At 39.8% G+C, this 25,830-nt stretch overlaps 2 protein-coding genes across 3 annotated transcripts; both read left to right on the forward strand.

The window, feature by feature from the left end:
* The first annotated feature begins 847 nt into the window (after positions 1–847).
* Positions 848–6,494, forward strand: PDCD2L (programmed cell death 2 like). Of its 2 annotated transcripts, none has more exons than XM_065640939.1 (7): positions 848–968; positions 1,058–1,221; positions 1,308–1,377; positions 2,444–2,847; positions 3,955–4,068; positions 5,680–5,828; positions 6,364–6,494. In XM_065640939.1, the coding sequence occupies exons 1-7, from the start codon at positions 855–857 to the stop codon at positions 6,492–6,494; spliced, it is 1,146 nt and encodes a 381-aa protein (XP_065497011.1). In that variant the 5' UTR covers positions 848–854. The 2 variants fall into 2 exon arrangements, with proteins under 2 accessions (XP_065497011.1, XP_065497012.1); XM_065640940.1 differs by having other exon boundaries at positions 5,680–5,803; positions 6,364–6,476.
* A 1,222-nt stretch (positions 6,495–7,716) lies between these two features.
* On the forward strand, positions 7,717–24,876 carry UBA2 (ubiquitin like modifier activating enzyme 2). Its single transcript, XM_065641025.1, has 17 exons — positions 7,717–7,925; positions 10,995–11,078; positions 11,327–11,397; positions 12,536–12,600; positions 13,081–13,181; positions 13,344–13,465; positions 14,214–14,281; positions 16,590–16,711; positions 17,516–17,615; positions 18,167–18,327; positions 19,220–19,313; positions 19,412–19,524; positions 19,985–20,140; positions 20,731–20,827; positions 21,429–21,534; positions 22,405–22,541; positions 23,970–24,876. Exons 1-17 carry the CDS (start codon positions 7,782–7,784, stop codon positions 24,149–24,151), a joined length of 1,923 nt encoding a protein of 640 aa, XP_065497097.1. The 5' UTR covers positions 7,717–7,781; the 3' UTR covers positions 24,152–24,876.
* The last annotated feature ends 954 nt before the right edge of the window (positions 24,877–25,830 follow it).

Raw genomic sequence — 25,830 nt, forward strand, 5'->3', positions numbered from 1 at the left:
TCTCAATCAAGACAGAAAAAATCCCATGTGTTTGTGAACACATAATCATAGGTATAACTTCTGTGGAAAAGTGAAGCCTGTTATTTTATTAGGCACGTACGACAACGAAGTAGTTTCAGACTGTGTGAGGAGCAGCATTTTGTCCATCTGTGCGCTTTGAAAGTCCAAATATAACAACTGGTATGATCTGAAACAGTTGAGAAAGGAATAATACCGGGACCACAACATGTAGGGTACCTTTAAGTAGCAGACTCCTACATTGTGCTCCAAAGTGCATTTTATTTTATATCTTTACTATTAATGGTTACTTGGTATAGATACCCAGTTTGGCACGAGGTTAACAGTGCATATATATTAAATACCAATGTGTGCACTGGGCACTTTTCCTAGTTTGGGCTGGGATAATTTTCTTCCTAGTAGCTGTTATAGCGCTGGGATTTGGATTTTGAATGAGAAGAATGTTGATAAGGCACTGATGGTTTAGTTGTTGTTAAGTCGTGTTTACATTTGAAGACATTCTTAGCAGTATATTTAGCTGACAATACTAAGGTGCAGACACTCGTGGGACAATCAGCGCTGCCGGTACTCCTGTGGCGTACCGGGCCCAGGCCCCTCCCGGTCCCTCGTTATGGATCCGTTCTGGCCCCACACCGGTGCAGAGTCGCTGTGCGGCCGCTGTTGCTTCCCGCCCGGTTCCCAACCAGAGCGGCACGAGTCGAGCGGCTCCCCCGGGTCCCCCCGCCCGCCTCCCGGGGCCGCGCTCCGGGCCGGGCACACGTGGCTCCCGCAGCGGACGGGGCTGGGTGTGGTGTGTCCGTTGGCGGCCGCCGTAGCGCGGCGGGGGTGGCGCTGCCATGGCGGCCGGGCCGCCCGTGCTGCTGGGGCTGCGCGACGCCGCCATGGCGGGGCCGGGCCGAGGGGGCGAGCAGGGCCCCGCCTGGGCCACCAACAAGCTGGGCGGCTCCGCGGTACGGCCGGGGCTGGCCGGGCCGGGGCGGGGGGCGGCGGAGCGGCCCTCGGAGCCGCTCCAGCGGTGCCGGTGCTGTTGTTCTTTCAGGACTGGCTGCCCGCGGTGCGGCCGGGCCGTCCCCGCTGCGGGGCGTGCGGGAGGGCGCTGGCGCACCTGGTGCAGGTGTACTGCCCGCTGGACGGCTCCCCCTTCCACCGCCTGGCCAACGTCTTCGCCTGCGCCGGGAGGGGCTGCTGGGGAGAGCCCCGCAGGTGAGCGCGGGGGGTCCCGGCCGGGCGCGGCCCCGCGGCCGGCGCGCGGCGCCTCACGGGTCCCGCTTCCCCGCCGCGTGTCACAGCTGGAAGGTGCTGCGCTCCCAGTGCTTGCAGGCACAAGGAGAGGAACCGCGAGGCTGCGGCGTGAAACAGGTACAACGAGCAGACTGCCTTCTTGCGCTCTGACCTTCGTTTCAGTGCGCGGGATGGCGGAGGTTTTGAAATAACGCGGTTGGGTTGGGTGAGTTTTGCACTTGTAGATACTTGTTTAAGTAACCGCAGCCGTTCTCAAGAAGCTGTGCTCGCTGCTGCTTCTGAGTCATGTACCTGGCCGCGTGGAGCTGTCATGGTCGTGGAATGTTTGGCACCGTGAGTACTACAAGTTATTCAAGAGAAGGTTAACTTCTTTGTGTTCTATGTTAGGCTTGTTTTAAAACAGAGATTGCAGTCCCACTGTATGGTCAAAACGATATTTAATACTTTAACACTTGAGCTACCTGAACATTGTTTTTCAACTTTAAGTGATTATGCTATACTGTTCAGGTTTGGGTCTTTAAGATGTTTTCCTTGTTTTCTAACTTTAATAGTTTTTTTTAAAAAAATTTATCATCGATTTCAATTAATTTGACTAAATTATTGTTAATAATCTTCTGGTATTTTTGCTTTGAAGAAAAACTGCATGTTGGCTTAAGAAGATTGAAAGAGGAGGATGGCTATCAAAGTAGTGGTGACAGGCAGAAAGTACTTATTCAGGTGGTCCATTTGCAATGTGCAATTTTAGTCTGTGGTAAATGACCTTATACTCTGACAAAACAATGGTATTATCGTTATTGTTGTTGTTGATATTTTTCTCCATATTCTGCCGTTTGAGCTTACCTGTGGTGCAGTAACTGCTTCAGATAAATGTGCCCAAACGAGCTGTCAGTGGTCGTGCCAGCAGCCGAGGTAAGGCAGCACCGTGTACAATGGCCGTGCAAAAAGCCCATGAAACCTTGTTCTGTTTCTCCAGTGCGAGATGCTTTTTGCCATAGCTGCGCTGCTGTGAAAAACGAACATGGGTAAGCTGGTAAGGACCACTATGAAGAGAGTTGGTGAAACAACACTAAGCATTAGGTTAAGGTTTTTGTTTTCTTATCTGTTATGAAACTGTATTGGAAGTGCATTGGGGTGGCAGATCTTCAGTGTTCTTTTTCCTTTTTTTTTTTCCTTTCATTCTCAGAAACAGGAATCAAACTTTACTGCAAAGGATTGGTGTGATGAAGCAGATGACTGGGGAGTCTGTGAGGGAGCAGAATCTCCTGCATGCACCTCCCTTCAGCTGCTTGGCTTGGATGAAGCTGTGAGCAGCTCCTTGTCCAGAGAGGTGGAGTGTGCATCCCAGTTCCAACAGCTTCACTTGTCTGAAGCCATGGACACATCAGGTTCCCTGCACACGCATCCTCCAGCCAGCGAGGGATTGGTAACGGCAACGTCTAGTTTGGCTCCTGTGTTCCAGCCCTTTTACATTAGTGTTGTGGATGAGGAAGACTACACTGGTTGCCTTGATACAGAGCATGCAGATCAGCTATTGAAGGAGTATCAGCAGAGAGAGGGTGTTGATTTGCAACAGCTGGTGTCAGAAAGGTGAGAACAGGTTTGGATTTCATGCTGAAACTGAAGGGTTTACGTAGTTTCCTGTATGCTGACTGATCATCTAAATATGACTCTTGCTAAATCCGAATGCTTTTTGTTTGTAACTGGCTCCATCAGGAGTCATTGGTGTGTAGTACTTTGCTGGAAGAACATAACGATGCACCCAGTTCTGTCAAATTTTGAGTTATTCAGAGATGCATCTATTTCTGAGTGTCCGAGCGGCTGGAATGTACTTGGGCTTCAGACAGAGCAGTGGCCCATCCATCTCTGAAACCGAACCAGTGTGGTTTAACCAATATCTTACGCTAAATGGCATGAGTTTATATTGTGACATTTGACTCTTTTTTTTGTGTGGTGGTTTTTTTTTTTCCTTACAAAGCTAAAGGTTTTCTTGTATTCCAGTTGCATTTCTAAGAGTTTAGGTACTTAAGGATTTTGGCTAGAGACTGGGATCATGGTAAGACTCCCAAAGATTTCATAAAGGTTTTCTGAAAAACAACTTTGGAGCGTAGTTACTGAAAATATTTTCAGTATGAATTTAGGTGATCATAGTGAGCATTTGTATCCAGACCATTTCTCTTTTGATTATATTAACATGTACAGTGACTTTTTCTGAATTGTGGACAACATTGAATTTTTTCATAACTAAAGCTACTGTCAGTTGCAGAATGTGCATAGAACTCCTTTCAGTAGTGGTGGTCTTGTTGAGTTTTGTTGACCTTTACAGAATCAGAACTTTACACTTAATTCAAAATTTTAAAAGACAACGTTATAATTTAAAAATTAGGAAAACTTCTGAGAAGTTACTAAAGGTAAGGGTTTTTTTAAGGAATAAGCAGCTATTTGATGGATTTGAATCTCCTGTGCTAGTTTGAAACACGGTTAGTGATTGTAAGTCACAAGAAACTGAAGAACTAGAAGCAAAATGTTCACTTGCAACTTCTAACAGGAATTGCCTCTTAATTTAACCTGGATAGTTTTCACAGTGTACTTAGTATAATTTAATGTGAGTGTATAGTAACAATTGCTTTTTTAAAGCATGCCTATCATACTGAAAACCTTACTGGAGATTTTGTTTCTTTTCTTGTTTTCTTATAGTTTTGCCAATGAGGGTTATAATGAAAAATATGAGAAGAGTCAAGTCAAAAGCAGGGACCACACATTCCATAAATTTATGAAAAGAATATCTGTGTGTCATGAACAGATTCTAAGGTATGTTGATCATCTGGTTGTAACAGGGAGATAGAGATCTTAGGCAGAGATTGTTAGTACATCAAAATAAACTGTTTCCTGGGAAATACATATATGTTTTTATTTCTTAATAAAATATTTTACTAGGAGGGCTCTTTCCATGCCTGTGTGGTCAGACTAGGGTCCCTGGTTGGGCTTTTTAATACAAAATATAAGTAGATGAGAAGCAGAACAGGATCAGAGACCCCAAATCTGGCTATGGGAGACTTTCTTCAACTTCAGACCTGATGAGAATAGACCCAGACTGTCTTTAAGCATGTGCTGAAATCCTGGTGTAGAGGTTTGCAAGGGACAGTTTTGAGGTGGAAATATAATACACGGCTGCATGCTGTTGTGTAACCTTATTGTAATTGCTTATGTCTCAGTCCTCGAGATGTTACTGAAGTAAGAAATTACTCACTTTAAAGCCCAAGTTCTTCTGCAGCTTACTGTGATTGCCTCTTGGGACCCTGCAGTCTTCAGTTCTTGTAAATCTGTTGCTTTTCCTAGAACAAAAGCAGATTTAACCTCAGAGCAGCCACTTTCCCAAAAGAGGAGTTAATTCTTAATGAAAATATAACAAAGAGTTCAGATCATGAATTATTCATAGTACCAGATAATACATGTGGTTTTCATGGATCATACCAAGTGTTAGTTTTTGACTGCTTTGTTCCGGAGTCCAGTGCAGCCCATCTGTTCAAGCTGTCTCAGTGTAGTGACAGGACCTTTGTTTATCAACTTTCCAGAACTGGTGGGACTAACTGGTACCTTTTTGAGGAGGAGGTAAAGTCTGAGGGGCTGGTTATGCAGAGAAGAAACATTAGAAACTTTCATTAGATGTCTATCAAAGTTTATACCGAAAATGTACTAATGCAGAGTGAAAGTGACATTTTCAGACAGCTTTTTTTCACTGGATCTATCACTTTGCAGTATTATGCTCTTTGAATTTTCCATTCTTCTGAACTGTCGCCTCTGATCCTGATGACTGTCAGTAGTTACAAACTTTATGTAGTCCTCTCTTTTCCCTTCATGGGTATTGTGAGTGTGCTTGTTAGACCCCCATTTCTCCTGGGCTGCCAGGTCTCTGAGCTTTCAGCACTGAATCCGTTGCTTGGCATTCAGTGGAAACCACGTTCGATCTTGTTTTTCTGGTAGTTGTGAAGCCATGATAACTCTTATAAACAAAACATGCGTTCTGTGACATAACTACGGTGGGTTTGAGACCTGTTATATGTTGACCGTCTTCAACTGCCACTGATTAGGAATCAGCTTTTCAGGAAAGTGTAGTTTGCTTTATTAATTGAGTCAGGTACGGCAATGTTTAGAGTTCTCAATTCAAAGCATTTGTCTCCTTTAAATCCAGCTCTTTCCTGAAGATTTTTGAAGTATTGAGCTTCCAAGTATTTCTCCTTCCTCATCTTTATTCTTTGTTTAATGACTCATCTGAAGCTTAGGCAAGGATTCTGTTTTTTACTTCAAGCAAGTTCAGAGGTTTCAGAGAATCCTAACCACTGTTGCCAACATGTAGGTTTTCCTCTGAAATTTAAATACAAAAAAGAAAGAATTGCTTTTTTTCTTTCTTTCTTCTCTTAGATACTCTTGGGGTGGCCAGCCTTTATTCATAACATGTCCTCCAGATGACATTAACAAAGCGGTTCCAGCCTGCAGTAACTGTGGAAGCAACAGAATATTCGAATTTCAACTCATGCCAGCACTGGTCAGCATGCTCCAGAGCGACTCAGGTCTTGACCTTTGACTAAGCTGAATTAATACTAGAAACGGTCACCTTCTTGGTAAAGTTTAGGGAACTGCTATTTGGATTGTTTCTTGGTAACCACACGCACCGATGTGCTTAACTGCAGTGATCATCTTGTATAGAGTCCACTCTGTTCCCATTATAGATTCACTAAGCAAAAGAGATCAGTCTGGTTTATGGAGACTATGGTTGCAACTCCATTTACTCACTAGTGAACTTTTAGAACAGCCACATAGATAATTCTGTGACCTTGGGAGTATTTTGTCTTTACTGCCTCTTAAATGAGGCTTTGGAAAATAATAAATATTGTCAGATAAGATGGCAGACACGAAGCTCTTTGAAAATTCAGAGTTAGCTTGCTTTAACATCTTTAAAATTAGAAAGTGCTATGTACATAGGAGATTGAACATGAAAAATATTTTCTGAATTGGCAAAGATTGAAGTATAGCAATAAGCAAGAGCTCCTGATTCTGTTGTTTTTCATACCTTTACATTACATACCTTTATTGCTTGGCTTTTAGGTCTGTCAGTGGAATTTGGAACTGCTATAGTTTACACTTGTGAGAGAAGCTGTTGGCCAACAAATCATCAAACCCCTCTTGAAGAATTTATTTTTGTACAAGAAGACCCAGATCAGAGATTATTTAAATAAATTGTATTTCTCTGCATCGGTGGAAAGTCTGTTGGGTTTCTTTACTACAGGTGAAAGTGTGGAATTATGCGACGGAATTTGTCTCGGATGTGGTGACAAATGAAATTCACAGTGCTTATTTCCAAGAATAACTGACTGAAGTATACATTAGCATGCCTGCAAAATGTAGTGACAGAGAGCTCGCATACATTGATTACACATGGAAATTTAAGTGTAGAGATTGTTGCATGATTCTAGTTACTCTTCACATTTGGGGTGGAAAGTGAAGGAGAAAGGTTGTCTTAGTGCAGTTCGTTACACTGTTGGATTCATCAGCCAACCAGGATGTGGGTTTTGCAGTGGAGAACTTAATGTAAGCTTGATTTTTAAAAACCAAATATGCTTTGTTTGGATCACAGGTTGGAAATGACGGATAAGTTCCACCTGCATGGTTAAATGAGCTCTGAGAGTCACTTTGCCGTGGTTGGGGACCAGGTGGAGGGGTTTGTTAGCGCTCTTGTTCTGGCAGGTACAGAATGCTGGGGTGGGTGCAGCACCTGCCTCCTTACCCCAGTCTAGTGCTTGCAGGCTAGTTGTGCTGCTTTAGTTGAAACAGTGTAAATTCTTCTGTGGACTTCCCTGTTGGTTTAGGCTAAATTGCAGTATTTTAATTGCCTTAATGGAGGAGTAATTTAAGTGTGTGTCCTTAGAGCTTTTTGCACAGGTTTAGTGCTGCAGCATAAATTAACGCACTAAAATGTGCGTTTAAAAAAAAGGAGGGGTGGAGGAAGCTAAAATGCCAAACTACTATTTTTAAGGAAGAATTGTAGTTCACTATGTCCTTTTCTAGAAGTGACTCAGTTTACTTAGGCTAACATCTAAACAGCTCATGTTACACCTGGAAAGCTGCCCGTGCTTGCCACGGGTGCTGGGACCGCTCTTTGCCCAGCAGCCCCGAGTGCACAGGGTGTGGGTCCAGCCCCGGCTGCAGCAGACGGGCTATGGCGCCCCTCCCGCGGGACGGTGCCCCCGGGGCCGGGACCCGCCGAGCCGGCCAGCGGGCCGGGGCGGGAGCGGGGCTCGAACCGGCGGCTCGTCCGCCCCACCCGCCCGAGCTCCGGGCCCGCTGCCGCCTTCTGGGCGGTGCGCGGGAGAAGGTCGAGGCCCTCCACGCCGGCAGGGGGCGCTGCGGGCGAGGCGGGCGGCCGCCGCTCTGGTCTCGCCCGGGCTCGCTGTCCGGAGTGCGGCCCGGCTGAGGAGAGGCCGTGCGGAGTCGCTCCCGCCGCCGCCGCTTCGTTCGCCGCCGTCATGTCCGCGCCGGTGTCGGGCCCCTTGCGCAGCGAGCTGGCGGAGGCCGTGGCCCAGGCGCGGCTCTTGGTGGTGGGAGCCGGCGGTATCGGCTGCGAGCTCCTCAAGGACCTGGTGCTCACCGGCTTCAGCAACATCGACGTGGTGCGGGCCGGGGCGGGGGCCGGGGCTGATGAGGGGCCGGCGGGCGGCGGCGCGGCTGAGGCCGGGGCGGGGGAGCGGGGCGGGGGCCTGAGGGGGCCGGGGCGGCAGGGCCGCGGCGGGCGCGGGGGCGCTGTGGCGGCGCGGCCCCTCCCGCCAGCCGCATTGTCTGCGTGTTTTCAAACTGCTCCGGCCCGCCAAAGCTGCCGGGCGAGGCAGCCGCGCCGCCCCCGCCGCCGGGACGGGCTCCGCCACAAAGGGGCTGCGGCCTGTAGGCACCATCCGCCCTCCCATCTCACAGCGGGGCTCCTGAGTCCGGGCTGCCCGCCCGAGCGAGCGCCGGCTGAGGGAGGGAGAGCGGGCGGGCTTCCCCCCAGGGCTCGGGCCGCCTTCCCGGCGCTCCGGCGGGTCCGGCCGGCGCTCGGCCGAGCGGCTGCGCCTCTGGGAGCCCCAGGTGACATCTGGGACCAGCGCTGTGCCAGGTTTGCTGCCCGGTGATTGCTCGTTAAGAGTCTCAGCTTTGCTTGATGCCGCCTTTGCTAATCCGTGGATCGTGGTCCGGGGCTGGATTGCAGCGAAAAACGAAACACGCGGGAGGTGAACTGTATTTTTAGGCTCCGAGTTGTAAAACTGTCAGTCTTAGCGGTCCGGTCACGACAGCTCCCGCGGGCTGTTGCTTTCACTTTTGCTTCCTGCTACTGATCTCTGGATGTGTATAGGAAGGGCAGAATTGATAGGGTGGTAATTAAAATGGGACACAGAGAAATGCTATTCGCAAAACTCTGGTTATCTCGTTTCTAGCCCTTCATTAATTTCTTATTGTAGTTATGAAAAAATATATGATTTTAAGAAATGGCGGGAGTACAATACAAATCCAGCTAGAGCCCAGGTCTGCTTCCTTGAGTATGTTTTTACTTGTGTGTGCCTGGTCAGGAGTCAAGTCAGAGAGTTTTATACGAGTTGTAAGAAGTATGTTTTTACAGTCAGGCTTGTTGAGCAGAGCATCTTAGAAACAGCTTTTATCTACCCCCGTATCAGCTTGTAGAAGAGTACAGCTACTGGTTTGCCTTGTTATTCACGTCATTTCATTAAGTATACCTTGTTGAAAGACAGTGAGTGCTGTTGTCCTCATGAATGAAGAACAAAATCAAGTTACTCGTAAACCAAATCAGGATTAAGAACATGAATATATATATTATCTAGGAAGTTCTGAGACCTTTCCCTCCAACTCACAAAAATGGGAGCAGTGTAGAAGTTGTTGTAATAAGAGAACTGTGAAATTCTGATCATTCTTAGCCAGACTGAAGCTTCTCTTGAGGTCTAATGGTCTCAAGTATTCTCTCTGGAGAAGAACTTCCTTTGCTTCTTTTGGCCTTGGTTGTGCTGTGTTCTGTTGTAGCTTATGTCACTTGGTGTCATCTCCAGGGAAGACACTAAAAGCTTTCTGGGTAGTGGAAGTTTTAGAATTGTGCACTTGATCGTTTTCACTTGACGTTCTCTTTGGCTGTGGACTAAGCACTTTCAGAGAGTGTCTTAGGAGCAAGGAAAGGAGGTAGAAGTGTATTTTCATGCAAGCACCATTATAATGAAAAGATAAAAGACTGTGGGCAGTTACTAGGATGCTATGGGCAATAAAGATTAACAGTGTCTGCTTTACAATACGTTTCTAAAACATTGTATATTTTCTGTTTGTTCTGTATCCACACGTGCTTTTATTTAGTGTTTCAATAAAACTCTTTAGCTATTACAGTTCTTAGTAGATTAAAATCTAATCCTTAAATTAAACAGGCATTTTGACTTTGAAGCTTGGATCTCGTACGCAAGTATCTTCAATGAGAAATGCGTGGCACACACTTTTCATTATTCAAGTTTGGTTAATAAAATTAAAAGCACGTGAGAACGCTGTCAGTACATCATGTCTAAACTTCACGCTGCGCAGTCAGTGTGATAGTACTCTCCGCCAAGCTGAAAGCGTTACTGTGTTGAGTTTGTCAGCATTATCTAGGAATTTGGGAGAAATATCTCTGAGGTTCAGAAAAGTTATCTCCCCTCCTAGTTAGAAATGTTACAGACAGGAGAGGACTTCTAAAAAGAGCGGTTGATCACAGAAGCTCTTTAATTAAAAGAAAAGTAGTGGCAGCAAAGGTAGGATTATATCTTCTGAAAGTTCTAATTAAATTTGCTTAATTGTTGAAAGTATGATGTGCATGTGCATATATTGATAAATAGAAACATGACTGTTAGGGGAGTTTCAGTCATGGCATCCTTTGAGGTTGTACATCACAGCTGTTCTGTGGTACTTGTTTTTAAACATCTTGGTTGTGTGATTGTGGGGGTTTTTTTAAGTAGACTTCATATTTTCATATATATTACATATCTACACTTCTTCATATTTTAATATGCACTGAAGCAGTTAGTCCTGGTGACAAACAGTAAAACTTTTGCCCTGCAGTGTATGGATTAGATGACAGTGCAGCCCTCAGTGTCCTGATTCAGTTGCTCAAAGCCATGTTCAAATATAAAGCAGAAGTACTAATTAGTTTGCTGAGTAGCCTTTCTTGGACCCTGGGGAAGCATGGGACAGACCGGTGTGGAGGGTGGTTAGTCCCGTGTAGAGCCAGACTGGATCTATCTCGACCGAGTTCTGCTGTATCTCCTCTGTTTGTACGCTGTGCTCCTGAGGAATTCTCACTGAAATCTTTATCCTGCGGCAAACGGGACAATCAGTTTTTGACTTGGTGTCAACTACTGTGCATGCGTATCTCAAAATTCCTGTGTGTTTTTAGTAGGGACTCTTGCTTCAGAAAGTTTATTGTCATGTAGCCCTTAATTTTTGATATCTGGTTCCATTGTCAGTGATTATTTAAAATGCGTGGATTCCTGAAGATGATTAGGTGATTACTCGTGTCTCCACAGTTGCTGTAATGCAGATGTAACACGTACATGCAGATCTAAAAAGTGGGCTGTAAAGTTTATGCATTTTGGTTAATCACTATTGCTTCAAACTCTGTTAACGATTTTGTTCTTTTTATTTCTGTAAAAGTGAAGTGGCTGTCTCTTGTGTGTTTATAGATTGATTTGGATACTATCGATGTCAGCAATCTCAACAGGCAGTTTTTGTTTCAAAAGAAACATGTTGGAAGATCAAAATCACAGGTGAGGAAAAAGTGAAAGCTCAGGTCTTACTCAGTATTATTTTATGGACAAGTTTAGAAACATGTCACAGTTTTATTTCTGCCATGAAGAGGTAAGTGTTGGTTGGTTGGCCATGGCTATCCACAACATATAATAAAAGTATTTAAATCTCTTAAGGTAGTGAACTTAATACTCAACTGGTATTCTGTCTACCTCTAGAATGAAGGAATAAATAATTAGTGATTTGTTTTTGTTTTCTTTATTTCTAGGTTGCCAAGGAAAGCGTGTTACAGTTTTGTCCAGAAGCTAATATTGTAGCTTACCATGATAGCATCATGAAGTATGTTTGTTTTTAAGCTCTAACTACATTTTTGATTTGCAAGTACTGTGTTATTTCAGTGCTACAGTGGTGTGCTTTAAGATATTTTTACAAAGCTACTGCAGTAAGAAGAAACAGCTGTAAATATGACACTACCACACACCTAAGTGGGAGTATGGATTTTGCATGAGTTTTCCAAAGCTCTGGCAGCAAGCTGTAGTAATTTGCTTGTGTCTATTTTTCATCCTCTTAGCAACATTTAGTATATAAGGTTCTACACTGTAAAGATGCCCTGGTGTCTTGAGCAATAATGAGGTTAAAATAAGTGTGATTGTTGAGTCTATGATTATAAAAATGAAGTCCTTTGTGTGTGTAGATAGCTGAATATCATTTTTATATGCCCCAAACTGTTTAAATTTAGTCTTTGTGGTCCATAACCAATGAGTACAAGATTATGTAGATTTTCATTAGCTGTTTCCCATACTTTAACTTGTATTTGTCCAGCTTCTTAAAAATTGATATTCTGTAATGTTAAGATTTGATCTCCAATGTTGCTATAGGCACTGAAACACTGACTCACTGCATCCTTCTCCTGAAACTGTGAAACTGTTAATCCTGTTTGCTCTTTATTGTCTCTTCTTTGCCACCTTCTTTAAACCTGAAAAATGCAATGTAAAGATACTGAAGTGTCAACATTTTTAAATTCCTTGTCTTGGCTCCTAAGGGTAGGGAGGCACAATCCAAACCAATTGGGCTATCACAGTATAGTGAATTGTCAACAGTTCGATGAGCTATGGTAATTGCAGAGTGCATGTCTTAGCCTCAGCTGATTGTTTTTAGGGTCGGTTACCAGAGCTCAGCCAATTTACTCATTAGGTCAGAGCAGTATAATCACTTTTTTGTTGTCTGCTTGTTTCATGGGTCAAATTAGTACTAATTGCAGTAGCTTCCTTCCAACAGCATAAAATTCATGCTTTCCCCCAGCTTTAAAATGGGCAGAAGACAAATGGGGCAGTTAAAGGCTACCAGTCAATTTATAATATATGTAATTTATCACCCAAAGATCAATCCACCTTTTGCATATGTATACTTTCTGTTGTGGCATAATCACCCCCAACTTTGATATGCCATTTTTGAGTATTGTTTTTCTTTTCCATAGCCCTGACTATAACGTGGAGTTCTTCCGCCAGTTCACGTTGGTTATGAATGCTCTGGATAACAGAGGTGAAATTTCCACTATGATTTTTATATTGGAGATGAAATACTGTTGCTTGTTCATAGAAACATAACTTTAATGTGTTCTACTCTTAGTGTACTTCTGCAGTCTCCGTTAAATAACAAGTATCCTCTTATCCCATCTGTAGTTTGACTAGTGCTTGTGTGCTTCACTAGAAACTTGAAAGGGTAGTTAGTGCTTTTACAGGTGTTTTGAAAGTAAACATAAACTGCTGTGTTGCTGCTTTATGAGAACTGATGAGTATTTTGTGTACATATGTAACTTTATTTAGTTGAGTTTGCTATATTTAATAGTGTTGTTATGTTTTGTGTTAATTGGAAAATTGACTTTGTGAAAAAGTCGTAGTCCTCTGTAATGAACTAAGGCAGATTAAGGATAAATGCATAGGAGGCTAGTTTGAATTTGGAGATGTGAAACTATTTTTTTCTAATTATTCAAATTTTTCTTTAAAACCTCTTGATTTGTAGCTGCCCGTAACCATGTGAACAGGATGTGTCTTGCTGCTGATGTTCCTCTTATAGAGAGTGGGACTGCAGGCTACCTTGGACAAGTAACAGTTATTAAAAAGGTTAGGTTGTGTATTACTCTTGACGCTTTAAGTTTAAATCATTGGCTATTTTAGACAACAGCGAGTTGGGTGTTTTGAGATATAGTTACAGTTCATCTGGTAATAGCGTATACTATCAGTAGCCTTCACAGTGAGACAAGTAAATATTTCACTTTTCCTTAGGGAGTGACAGAATGTTATGAATGTCATCCTAAACCAACTCAGAAGACTTTTCCAGGCTGCACAATCCGAAATACGCCATCAGAACCTATCCATTGCATTGTGTGGGCTAAGTATTTGTTCAAGTAAGTGATTTTTTTTTAAAAAAAAGAAAATGGATACTGTGGTCGCTCTTCTGGTTTCTAAACCTACAGACAGAGAAATAAAGTAGACACACACTCTAGGTGGGTTTTTTGGCTTGCTTTGGTTTTTTTGTGTGTTGTGGTGTGTGTTTTGGATTTTTTCGTTTGTTTGGTGTTGGTTTTGGTTTTTGTTGTTGTTTGTTTTTAATGAATGTGGGTTATAGCTAAAACCTCCAGTTCTTTAACCTGGGGTTTGGGGTGTTTTTTTTTTTTTTTCTCTTTTAATATAAAGACGGAAGGTTAGTTAGTACTTATGCCTTGCTCTAATATCACAGAAAATCTGGCAGAGTAGTTTGGCACACCAGTGTAGTTTGAGGTTACTTTAATCTCCACCTTTGTGTGAAGTTAACACATTTTTCAGTTTAATGCATGTTTTAACAGATGTGAAGTTTGCTAGGATCTTGGAGGGTTATAAGCAATGCATTCAGTACTGGAATATAAATATAAGGCTAGGTGAACTATTGAGTTATAGAGAACTGTTTTGCTAAATTCATTTTTGTATTGGACATTTTGTGTTGTCGGTGTTAAGTCCACGTGTGATGAATCCCAACAATTTCAAAAGCAGTGTATGAAATGGCACTCTGGTAGCAAGAATTCTAAAGTGGATATATATCTGTTAGCAAATATTTCAGTCTTTAACCAGATATGATGAAATTGTAGTGTTGTGTTGCTGTTCTTGATTATTATATAGCCAGTTGTTTGGAGAAGAAGATGCTGATCAAGAAGTGTCTCCTGACAGAGCTGATCCTGAAGCTGCCTGTGAGTGTGACATAAACTGGGAGCTTACCCTGTTACTGAAATGTTCTATTTCAGAGATGATGATTTGTTTCTGTACATTTCTTAAGGTTAGAGAGTTCAGCTACATTTTCTTTTAAGAGGATTCCATTTGCCTTACCCTTCGACAGCAAGAGTATGGGATGTGTTAACAGTAGTTTCCCTTACAGACCTTCATGTACACTGCATAATTTTGTTCCCTCATACTGCCACTTATTAGATATTTGAAACAATTTCAGTGTTTTTCAGTTAATTGGATGCGTAGTGCATACCAGCGGGTTTTGCATGGAGAATGAGCAAAAAATACTCTTCAAAATTACAACAGTTTAACAGTTTCACCTGTCAGGGCTGTGGCCCTTGTGGGCAGCCTAAAATATTATTAAAATTATTACTTCAGCTGTTGTGAAAACTTTTCAATACAGTGTAAGATGAGTCACTGGCATTCACTAGTTTGCAGATAGTGTGGGTAGAACAGCTGTGAGGAACAGTCAATACACTCGCGAACATATTTCCAATTCACACATCCAGGTGTAAAATACATGATTTAGATGAATAGACTTGGGTCTCTTTGGAGACTCCTGTTCCCTCTGCAGCAAACGGTCTTCCCAATGTGCACAGAAACTTGAAGCGAAAAGGGAGCAAATTAAATACAACTGATCTTCTTTTATCCCCTGTATATTTGGATTTGATGGAGTGCTTCCTTCCCTGCAGCTGGGAGGCTTGTCTTTTGAACTGAGGACTGGCTGCTATTTGCAGTCACTCTGCATTTTCCATTCCTAGCTGAGGGATTGCAAGGAAACACAGGGATTGTGTTTGAACTCATCTAGCCTGAAACACTTCATTGTTAATCTACATAGGAAATATGCCCATTTCGAGTGATGCTGTTGTAAATGTTTAGTATTTTTCTGTAAGAACAGTAACTCTAGTTACTGCGAAAGTGAATAAGCATCTTTGTTGATTCTTTTGGATCCTTTGATAAATGAATGGACTTGGGAGAGGGAGCTTAGAGGATCCTGCGACTCTTCAGATTCTCTGAACATCAGTGATCACCTGACAGGTTGTTTCTACAGGAAGTACAGAATGAAATAGCCGAGTCTTAAAAGGAGTGGTGTATAAACTCACTTAAACAGTGGCTGCTGGGTTACTTGGAAGGTAGCAGATACAATGCCACTGACTTAAACAAAGATACCAGGGCAATTATAGGAAGGCCTGAGCTGTAGCCTCATGTCTGTAGTGAGCAAACAGTCCGTAGCGATAGTGCTGTGTAGAATGAGTGGATGAACGATGTATCAGGGAAGAGTCACTGCAAGGGAAGTTGTGCCTTGTATGGCTCTGAGGGTCCTTTGAAGGAATCAGCAAACTGTGGACAAACACATCTGGTTTACACTGTTTTGAATCTGTGCGGGGCACTCAAAATCTTTTTGAGGAACCTGAAGGATCTAAGCAGACATGGGGAGAAAAAAGGATTAAGATCCTGCAGAAGATAGACTACTTAAATGATAGAGATAAATGGTGACAAGAGAAGTGTCTCATATTGGGGATGGGACCAATGCTGTTCAGCATACGTGATTAAGCAAAGTCACTCAGGATAATAGATGAGAACTAACTGCAGAAAGTAGTAGAAAGCTTCACAATACAGAATGACTAGGCAATGAGACATTGGGTAGATTTGGTGCAGATGTATATGAAATTATGCAAATGGTGTGTTGGTGAAAGGGAAGAAATAGTCACAAATTGACATATAAAGTGATGGTCTCTGAGTCGATTTTTCTCAGTCAAGGTGTTAATAGATAGTTTTATGAAAACATCAGCTTGCTGCTTATTAGGAATCACAATAGCAATTGCTGGATGTAACTGGGAAAGCAACAGAAAATTAATAGCATCTGTATGTGTGGAATTTTTTTTGTATAAGAATAACCAGAGGTAGGAAGCTGATGAATTTTTTGGTGTGTCTTGAATTTCTAACCTGACTCTTCAGCCAGGAAAAGAGACTACGGAAAGGAATGGTTAGACATTTTTCTGAAATCACAATGTTATGTGGAGAAAAATAATAGGAAACAATTGTTCACTGTTTCTGACAACAAAGGAATTGGGTGACATCAAGTTAAATTAGTGAGTTGGAGTTGCAGAAGCAAACAGGAGTAGTTGCACTGTGCCTAATTCAGTTTTTGTTGGGCACATTAAAGCCTCTTAATGATCCCTGCATAATTTTGGTTATTGACACTAGGGGAAATACTGGGATGTGATTTTTCCTTTTTTTGAATTAAAATATTGGTTAACACTTTGTTAATAGGGGAGCCAGCAGAAGCAGAAGCCAGAGCACGAGCATCCAATGAAGATGGTGAGATTAAACGTGTTTCAACTAAGGAGTGGGCTAAATCAACTGGATACGATCCAGTTAAACTTTTTACTAAGGTATTTTACTTACCCCCAACAAATATCTTTATTTGAAGTGCATGAGGTGCTTTAAAGTCAAAACCCAGTTTGGACACTCAGTGCTAGCCATCAGTTATGCAGTTATGTTACAACTTCCACCAGTTTTGCTGCAGTGCTGGTCTTTTGCAAAACTTGCTCGTTTTGCGTCTGTACAGATGGCTTCAGCAGCTTGTCCACACTGTACAGAAAAAACTTCATTTGAATTACTTTCCATATGAATTGTGCAGGAGTTTCACTTGGCATAATCAGAACCAATCTGAGGACCTGAAAGCTACCTATCATCTTCGGTTTAGGAGTTTTTCTTCTAAGTAGCTGCTGAAAGTGGATAAAAAAAGGAATGTAATGGAATGGAGTGTTGATAGGTAGTAATAACTTTGGCAGTTCATAGGCATGTAGGTAAGAATATCTCTGAGTATACAAAGAGCTGTAGTGATGGATTCAGTAGGCTCATGAACCCACTGTTTAGACTGTTGTTTCTTCATTTTTACTTTACTCCCCCACATTAATCAGCTGTGTCTGTTTTATGCAATAAATGTTAGAGAATGGGTAATAAGTAGTTTTTAATTTTTTTTTTTCCTGTGGAGTTTGATTTTTTTTTTTTAAAATTTATGTGGTTGAAAATATTTTCAAGAAGAAAAACACAACCTTATAAACCTAATGCTGATTTTTCAGTTTCATAGCAGATGTAAAATTAAAGTATGTCTTTTTTTACCTCTTTCGTTTTAATGATTTTGGCATTCATGTTGCCTTTTTTAAAAAAAAAAAATATTTAATGTTTCCTAGCTTTTCAAAGATGACATTAGATATCTGCTGACAATGGATAAGCTGTGGAGGAAAAGAAAGCCTCCAGTGCCACTGGACTGGGCTGAGGTACAAAATCAAGGTAATTGTCCATCCTCTCACTGTGTTTGTAAGTTACACCTCCTGTTTGTTAATGCGTCTCTGTGTTACGTACATTTTCTCACCGTCACAGCTGAGTACTGATAATGACCATATTAATTCCTTGTGATTCCTGAAGATTTTAAATTTTTCTCTATATAGAAAACATTTTTTTCTAAAACCATTTTGAAATTGTTATAGATACTGAGTATTGGCTGTAGAAAATGAACTTTTCACAAAATTACATGTCAGCTTATTCTAGGAGACCTTGCCATAAGCACTGATATCTTTATCCCTGAATACTGTGTTTTGCTGAAATTTTACATTTGCTGTAATTTGTGCATGTCTGGGTGATCAATGTAAGTATAGCTATAGTTGCAGTTTTCCATGTAGATTTGTTGTAGAATGTTGGGGCTACTGTAGTTTAAGGTTATCATTCTTCAGTTTAGAAAATATTTGATATTACTGAAATTTGAATATTCTTAGCTCTTTGAGAGAACTTCTATGGGATTTACAAGTATTTCTGATTTTAGTTTTGTTTTTCTTTTCCCAAAGAGAAAAACATATCTGACCAACAAAATGAATCCTCTGCAGTCTTGAAGGATCAGCAGGTTCTCGATGTCAAGAGCTATGCACACTTATTTTCAAAGAGTGTTGAAACCCTGAGACTTCACCTGGCTGAGAAGGGGGATGGAGCAGAGCTTATATGGGATAAGGTTAGTTTGCCAAATACATAAGAACAGTTATACTCTTCATATGTAGTACAAGTGTTAATTGGACTCATCTGCTTTCATTCCAAAATAGAACAAAAATGTCTGGCACTTCACTGAAAGCATTTTCCATATGTAAACAAACATATACTTGAAAGACTCTGTATTTTGTAACTCACTGAGTGTAAGGATTAACTATTGTGATGTAAAATAACTTAGTTCACCAACTTGAAAAAGCGCAAATTCAGAAGTATTTGTCATATTTTGATTTTTGAAAATATTTTAATAATGCAACTTCGTTTTTTCCTTTTTAGCTTTCTCTAAAACATGCTCTTATACAGTGGTTTGTAGCTAGTTCTACTGAGTTGTACATGGTAATTAGCTCTGACAATAGGGATGAGATTTATTACGAGTTTTACTGAAAAAAAAAACAACCAAGAGCTTTTAACACCAGAGACAGTGTAATCTTCCTGCAGTCAGCTGTCATTTGGCATGAGAAAAAGAGTAGTTTCTAAATATAGAGGGGACAAAACAGTAAAATAGCATTACAACAGGTAGTAAAAATATTTCTGGAACACCAGTTTTTGAAACCGAGCATAAAACATTGCAGGATTTAGGTTTTAGACATTATTTTGAACATACAAGGCATTTTATCAATACTAATACACTGATTCACTACTGAAATACTACGTGCAGTTTCTAAACACATGTATTTAATTACTGCTCTGTCTAAACATACCATCTGAAAGAGGAAGTATATTGACTTTGAAATGGAATATTGTACAAACTTTTTAAAAAAAACTTTCTGTTTTCAAGGTTTTAGGAACCATGTGTTGCAAACTTTTTCCATTGAGTAATCCGACTCTTAAATATTTCTTTTGTGTAAACTTCCTGTCAGGATGACCCTTCTGCAATGGATTTTGTCACTTCTGCTGCGAACCTCAGGATGCATGTTTTCAGTATGAATATGAAGAGCAGATTTGATATCAAGTGTAAGGATAAAATATAACATTGTTTTATTTAAATAATAATCTAAACCTCTCATTTTCATTTCTTGTTAAAAATCTGCATATTCCTGCTTATTTTACAGCAATGGCAGGAAATATTATCCCAGCTATAGCTACTACTAATGCTGTAATAGCTGGTCTGATAGTGCTGGAGGGTTTGAAGATTTTATCAGGAAAAATAGATCAGTGTAGAACGGTAAGTGGAAATATTATACTTCTACTTTCTTGTTATTTATCATTTGTTTAAAAGTGACTTTGATTATTGTGTAGTTTTGCTGTTTCTCACTTGTTGTTGCTTCAGTAGATTCTGAATGTACTGAGAACTTTGAGCCACAATGAAAAGAGAAGCAGAAGTCCCAAGAACCATTAAATCCCCCTGATTTAATGAAAATTGGCTAGGGGAGAGAACCAGACTGACATCACTTGAAACGTGGTTGTTTCATGTTAGAGGTCTGTTTGGCAATGGCTGGTCAGTCAGCACAGGTGTCGTGTCGGACTGGCCGTAATAGGCGCTTTCTCCTGTTCAGCAGGCATGTCAAAGCGGATTAGGGACCAGGACACCTTTTGAGACTTAAAAGAATAAATCTGTAGGAAAGTAGGTTTTATGAGTATTGTTATGTACAGAATAACTTGTTTTATTCCTGTCTGTCCTCAAGATTTTTCTGAACAAGCAGCCAAATCCCAGAAAGAAGCTATTGGTTCCTTGTGCTTTGGATCCACCAAATCCTAACTGTTATGTCTGTGCAAGTAAGCCAGAAGTGACCGTGAAACTTAATGTACACAAAGTTACTGTGTTAACACTCCAGGATAAGGTAAATCTTGAATATTAGCTACAGCTTTCATTTTTATTCCAATACTGTAATTACTACAGTTAGGTTTTTGTTCAATATATTTTGACTGAACATCAGCTGTTTATATTTGCTTTAAGTTTTGCATTTTTCCCAGCTACAAGAGGAGCCAGATTAGCCAGTATGCTTCTTGCTTATGTGTGCTTGTATATCTTGTGAAAGAATGTTTGTATTTTGTATTTTTGCAATTTTAAAGTCTATTCATATCTAACAGCAAATAACTAAATTTGTATTTTGGTTGAATAGTTCCATAGCCACATTACAGTTCCATAGTCACAACTGATGTGTAATTCTGTCATTTTATAAAGTACTCTAAAATTTTTTTCAGTGTATCTGAACCTGTAGGTTTCAGACAGCAAAAATATAATTATTTTGTTCATGGAAGTAAAATCAATCAAACAAACAAACAACAAAAAGCAAAATCACGAAGTATTGGCTTTCAGCAGATGCCTGACAGTGGGCCAGGATAGGAAAATCAACCTAATTCAAGGTTCTTTCTTTTATAAGTGTTTTAAAGTCAAATATTGATTAAATAATCATATTCATCTTTTCAGATAGTGAAAGAAAAATTTGCTATGGTAGCACCAGATGTACAAATAGATGATGGAAAAGGAACTATTCTTATCTCTTCAGAAGAAGGAGAAACAGAAGGTATGCATTTTAGATAAGAGTAGATAAAAACTGGGAAGAAACCAAGATATACAGAATGGAAGTATAGCAAATGTTCTAGTGTTCATCCTGTAGACTAGTATTTGAAGAGAACTGGATTTGCAAGTATTTAAGTGTCTCGAGAATAGCTAGCGGTATTGTCTACAAGCCTGCATGTCCAGTTCCGCTTTTCTGTGTAAAGTACTTTTCACCTGGAGTGTCAGGATTCCTTTCAAGAATAGGTATTCAGCTATAAAGTGTACCAGTTATTTTCCTCTGTTTGCAAGTCCCGTTCATTTTCGTGTTCTTAGATTGTCGTCTTTTTATGATGCTTGTAGGCGCTATTGTACTACAAATACTATCTCCAAAATGTTCCTAAATGTAGTAATAATGAAGTGTTTGAACATGATGCATGACGGGTAAATAAGTCAAACGTAAGTAACTCCTGATGGGCTTAAATGTCAGATTTAAATACAGCCAGTAAATTTTAATCTTGCGTTTCTACATAAAACTTCTGGAGTACTCATTTCATCATATTTATTGAGGTATAAAGGATCTTTATATAAATAGCTGTATACACTGTAGTTTTTCACTATTTTTGTAGCAAATAACCACAGAAAATTATCAGACTTTGGAATTCGAAACGGCACTCGACTACAAGCAGATGATTTCCTCCAGGACTATACACTGTTAATCAATGTGCTTCATAGGTAAGGATTCTGAAATTATTTTTGTGTGTGTATAGATAGATAGATATAGATGTGTGTGTGTGTGTGTGTGTGTATATATATATATGTATGTATGTAACAATTCCACAGGGAATTTCCAACTCAGAATTTTAAATTAATGAGTAAAGCTCAAAGATTAAGCTGTGGAAAGAAAATACAGGGGTAAAAGAGGAATTCTTTTTTTTTTATGAACTTACACAGTTTAGCTTTTTTGTTGTTTGGTTTTTAACAACAGTAGTTGGAGAAAGTTTATTTGAATAATTTGTCATTACACAACATAAAAATACAGTGCAAAACCCAGTTTACTTTTGGGCTAGCCAACAAGCGAGAAACTGCCATTTAAAAAAACAAACAAAAAACGAACAACAAACAAACAAAAAAAACCCGGAATTTTTTAAAGGCAAAAATGCCTCAGCCTGCTGGGTTTGTAGATCGTCTGCTTGACTGCCTGTATTCAGATACAGCAATGCAAATAGAAGTCACTTTGAAATAATTGGTGTGTATATTTAACCCTAGATAAGTAATATACATATTATATACAGTAAATTAACACCCCGCACTTCAGTGAGAACAGGAATGTGACACTGAGGAAGAAAGGTAAGCTCAGGTAATGATTCTTCTCATTCTGAAGCATTTTAAGTCATGGCACTGGGCCGAACAGTGTTTATGAATAGACAAAGCATAAATCATAAAGGAGGACTGAAGTGATTTTCCTCTTTTTTTGATATGCTTTTCTTGTTTTGTCACAGTTGCAGGGTGCTCCAGCACTTGAATTACACACTTTCTTTGTGAAAAGCACAGGGTTTTTTTATTTTCACCTTGTTGTTCAAAAGCATATGTATTTTTCTGCAGTGAAGACCTGGAAAAAGATGTAGAATTTGAAGTTGTTGGTGATACCCCTGAAAAAGTTGGCCCTAAACCATCAGAACCAACATCCAAGAACATTACCAATGGTAGTGATGATGGAGTACAACCCTCGACATCAACAGGTAAATAACAGTAATTGATATTAAATAAAACAAAATAGTCTTTCAGTAGTGCAGTCCAATTAAAATAAGTCATAAAACTGAAGACAATTAACTTTCCAACATGAAATAAAAGGCATTTAAGTTTCCCCGTGTATAAATATTGAACAGAAAAATGCACATTTACAATTTTTACAAAATGCACACTTAAGATTGTTACAAATGTTTACAGTAAAGACACAGAAATTATTTATTTAACTCCCAAGGGCTTGGTCGCATATCAGCTTAAGTGCATCATTTCCACAGTGATTTAAATAAAGTTAGACCTATTCTATCCGATGGTCACACTATTACTTAACAAAAAAAGAATGAACCAAATTTGTTACTTTCTCCCTACAGACTAAAAATTACTGTGTGGATGTCTTTGCTCATGTTTCATTTTGTTAATTTAAGAAGACATCTTTATTATTTGTGTATAAAATAATTATTGTTCACCTGTCAAGCAAAGCACAACAAGAAAATAGTATTTGCTATCCATCACCTTCCTAATGTAGAGCGTTTCTTTGAATACACTCAAGAGAGTTTAACTTAAATGAATATGGGATGCTTAAGCACTGAAGGCTGATGTGCTGTAAACCTCATGCTGTTTTATAGGGATGGTGCATGAATCTGCATACTTGTTGTGACAGATAAAAGTTAGATATCTGTAGTTCTGTCTTACACTTTTGGATTATGTTCCTCTGCCTGTCAGTAATATTTAAGATACGTGCACAAATATGTAGTCACTTCCATTTGCCTCCTGTTTCAGGGGAGACGGAATGTTAAGAGTATTGCTAAAATTGATTTCAAATTCTATTTTAAAACCTAGCATAGAATTAGTTTTTAAAGTGAATTTGTACTTCAAAACAAACAAAATCCACCTCATGTCTTAAAAGTTCACATTTGGTTCTATTTTCCCTCCTTTATACTATCAGTTGTTATCCTTCAGCTCTTCAAGTCTTCTCACCCTTCCACTGCTCCCTGTGTTTGCATGTTCTCTCGCAGAGCCTGGCTCTACGGGGAGTTCTGCTGATGCACTAGTGAAAGGGGAGGCTGGACTACAGCTCAGTGCGTGTAAATGTTCTTTTTTCAAGGACTGCTGCAGATACCATGCAATTCTTCTATTTTGTAAATGCGAAAAAAAATGGTGCCAACAAATGCCTTTCCTGTATTTTTGGGGGGTTATTGCAATATCTTCCATACCTCTAGTGAAGAAGGGATAACCATGTGAAAAGCCTATTTTCTACCAATTTCAGAGAAGTTCAAAATGCTCTTGCAGTTGAATGACAAAGATTATGGATAAAGAATGCCCCAAGATGTAATTTTTTTGTATTAGAGACATTCTTATTTTTATGTATGAAACTTGGTTTGAGAGTAGGCGTCTGTTCGAATTTAAAATAATATATTTTGCAGCTCCAGATCAAGACGATCTATTGATTATTGATTCTGAAGATGAAGGTACTTCAAGCAATGTTGATGATGATATGGAAAACAAAAACCGCAAGAGAAAACTAGAAGATAAAGAGGGCATTAGTACAAAGAGAGTGCGTACCGAGCAGACCGAAGAGCAAGATGAAATTATAGCATTAGACTGAACATGGAAATGCCCCTTGACAAAATGATTCAGATAATGTAATGCAGTAACAGCATATTATGTTGGGATGTGAAAAATGTCCAGAACTAGACTAATTTTAAGGCCTCTTTTCCAAGTGAATACAAAACCACTGGCTTAGATAATTGGTTTCTGTTTCTCTTGATGATAAAGCTCTCATGTCAATGGACTCTTTCAGGTGTTTTTCCATATTAATTCCGTATATTAAATGTAGTAGAAACATAGTTTATAAATACTTACAGATAAGTATTTGCTTAAAACGGTCATGAAAAAAGCATGTTATTTTTGTGTAAATACCTTTTAGGTATAATTCGATAGTACAAGAAAATCTTATTCTTCATTTAGTAAAGGGTCATAATCTGATGCCCAGATTTTAAGTAACAACTTTTTTGCTTGAAGAAAAAGTATTTTTAGCCTAGTCCTAAACATTTTTCACACACCGAACAAGTAAAGAAGAAAATTCAATAAGCAAATTAGTGCCATGTTTTAACAGTGTTCTTAAACTTCAGCTGGCACTATGTACATTACTGTAAAACTGTTAATTTACTCAAGTTTTTCAGCTCGTACTGCCTGATATGTCAATGTAAGAAGCAAATTTTTGTGTATTGTTACAGTTTCAGGTTATTTATATTTGATGTTTTGTAAACTCAGATACTACTATACTGTACATCTGATGGACCAAATAAATGACATCTGAAATACTTGCTATATTTGCTTGCACAGTCCAAGTTTATGCTGACTTAAGGATTTTACAATGTATAGCCTTCAAAAATTACTGTATTATTTTCATTTTTCTAAACATAACCTAGTAGTACAGAACTTAAGCTTCACTTGTTTGAGGTGAAAGGGGAATTTTTTTAATAAAACTTTTTGTGAATGTTTTTCTTGGACAATCAATCATTGGCCTCTTCAGTTGGAGTGTTTGCACCACTGTACGCGTGCTTTCACCGCCTCATGCCTTCAGAAAGAAGAAAGCACTGGTCTTTTATATGTTAATTTGTGCATAGGATGAAAGTGCAATGTCTAGAATCAGTATCTTAAAGCCTATTGCATTCACTTAACTATTTCGGTAGCTCTAAAAACTCAGTGTTGATTCTTGGAACACATTAATCAGCCATTTCTGTCGCTGTAATTAAATTACTTCCAGTTTCGTGTTAGTGAACCAAAACCACTTCTGTTCATAGATAAGTGTGCAGAATTAGTTTTACAGAGCAGAGAAATTGAGCAGGCAAGATTTATTCTGTTATAGTTTGCAAACTAAATGAATTTTAAATGAAATGTCAACTATATAGCAGAATGTAAAACCAAACAAACAAAAAACGAAAAAAACCCTGAACCTTTTAGGTTTTGGTTCCTGTGTCTCGTTCTGTGTAGTACAAAAGGCAGCTCTTCAGCAGTGATGAGTTGCCAATGCAGTGCAAAACTACAATTCTACTGTGCAATTAATGTTTTTTTTCTCTTCTCTTAGGTAGTAATAGTCATATGCAATAGCTTGTTTGGAGGCATAGTACTCCACTGTGAAATTAAGTACTTTTGAGTTAATTGCTTCTTGGCCAGCACAGGGAAGACTAAGAGGTAAATAAGACTAAGAGGTAAATGTAAATGAGAGGCTTTACAGAAGGGTTTTCAATGCCACAATGGGAAGCTTTTGTAGTTCTTGTC

This window comes from Caloenas nicobarica, chromosome 9 (genome assembly GCF_036013445.1).
Source record: "Caloenas nicobarica isolate bCalNic1 chromosome 9, bCalNic1.hap1, whole genome shotgun sequence".
NCBI lineage: Eukaryota > Metazoa > Chordata > Aves > Columbiformes > Columbidae > Caloenas > Caloenas nicobarica.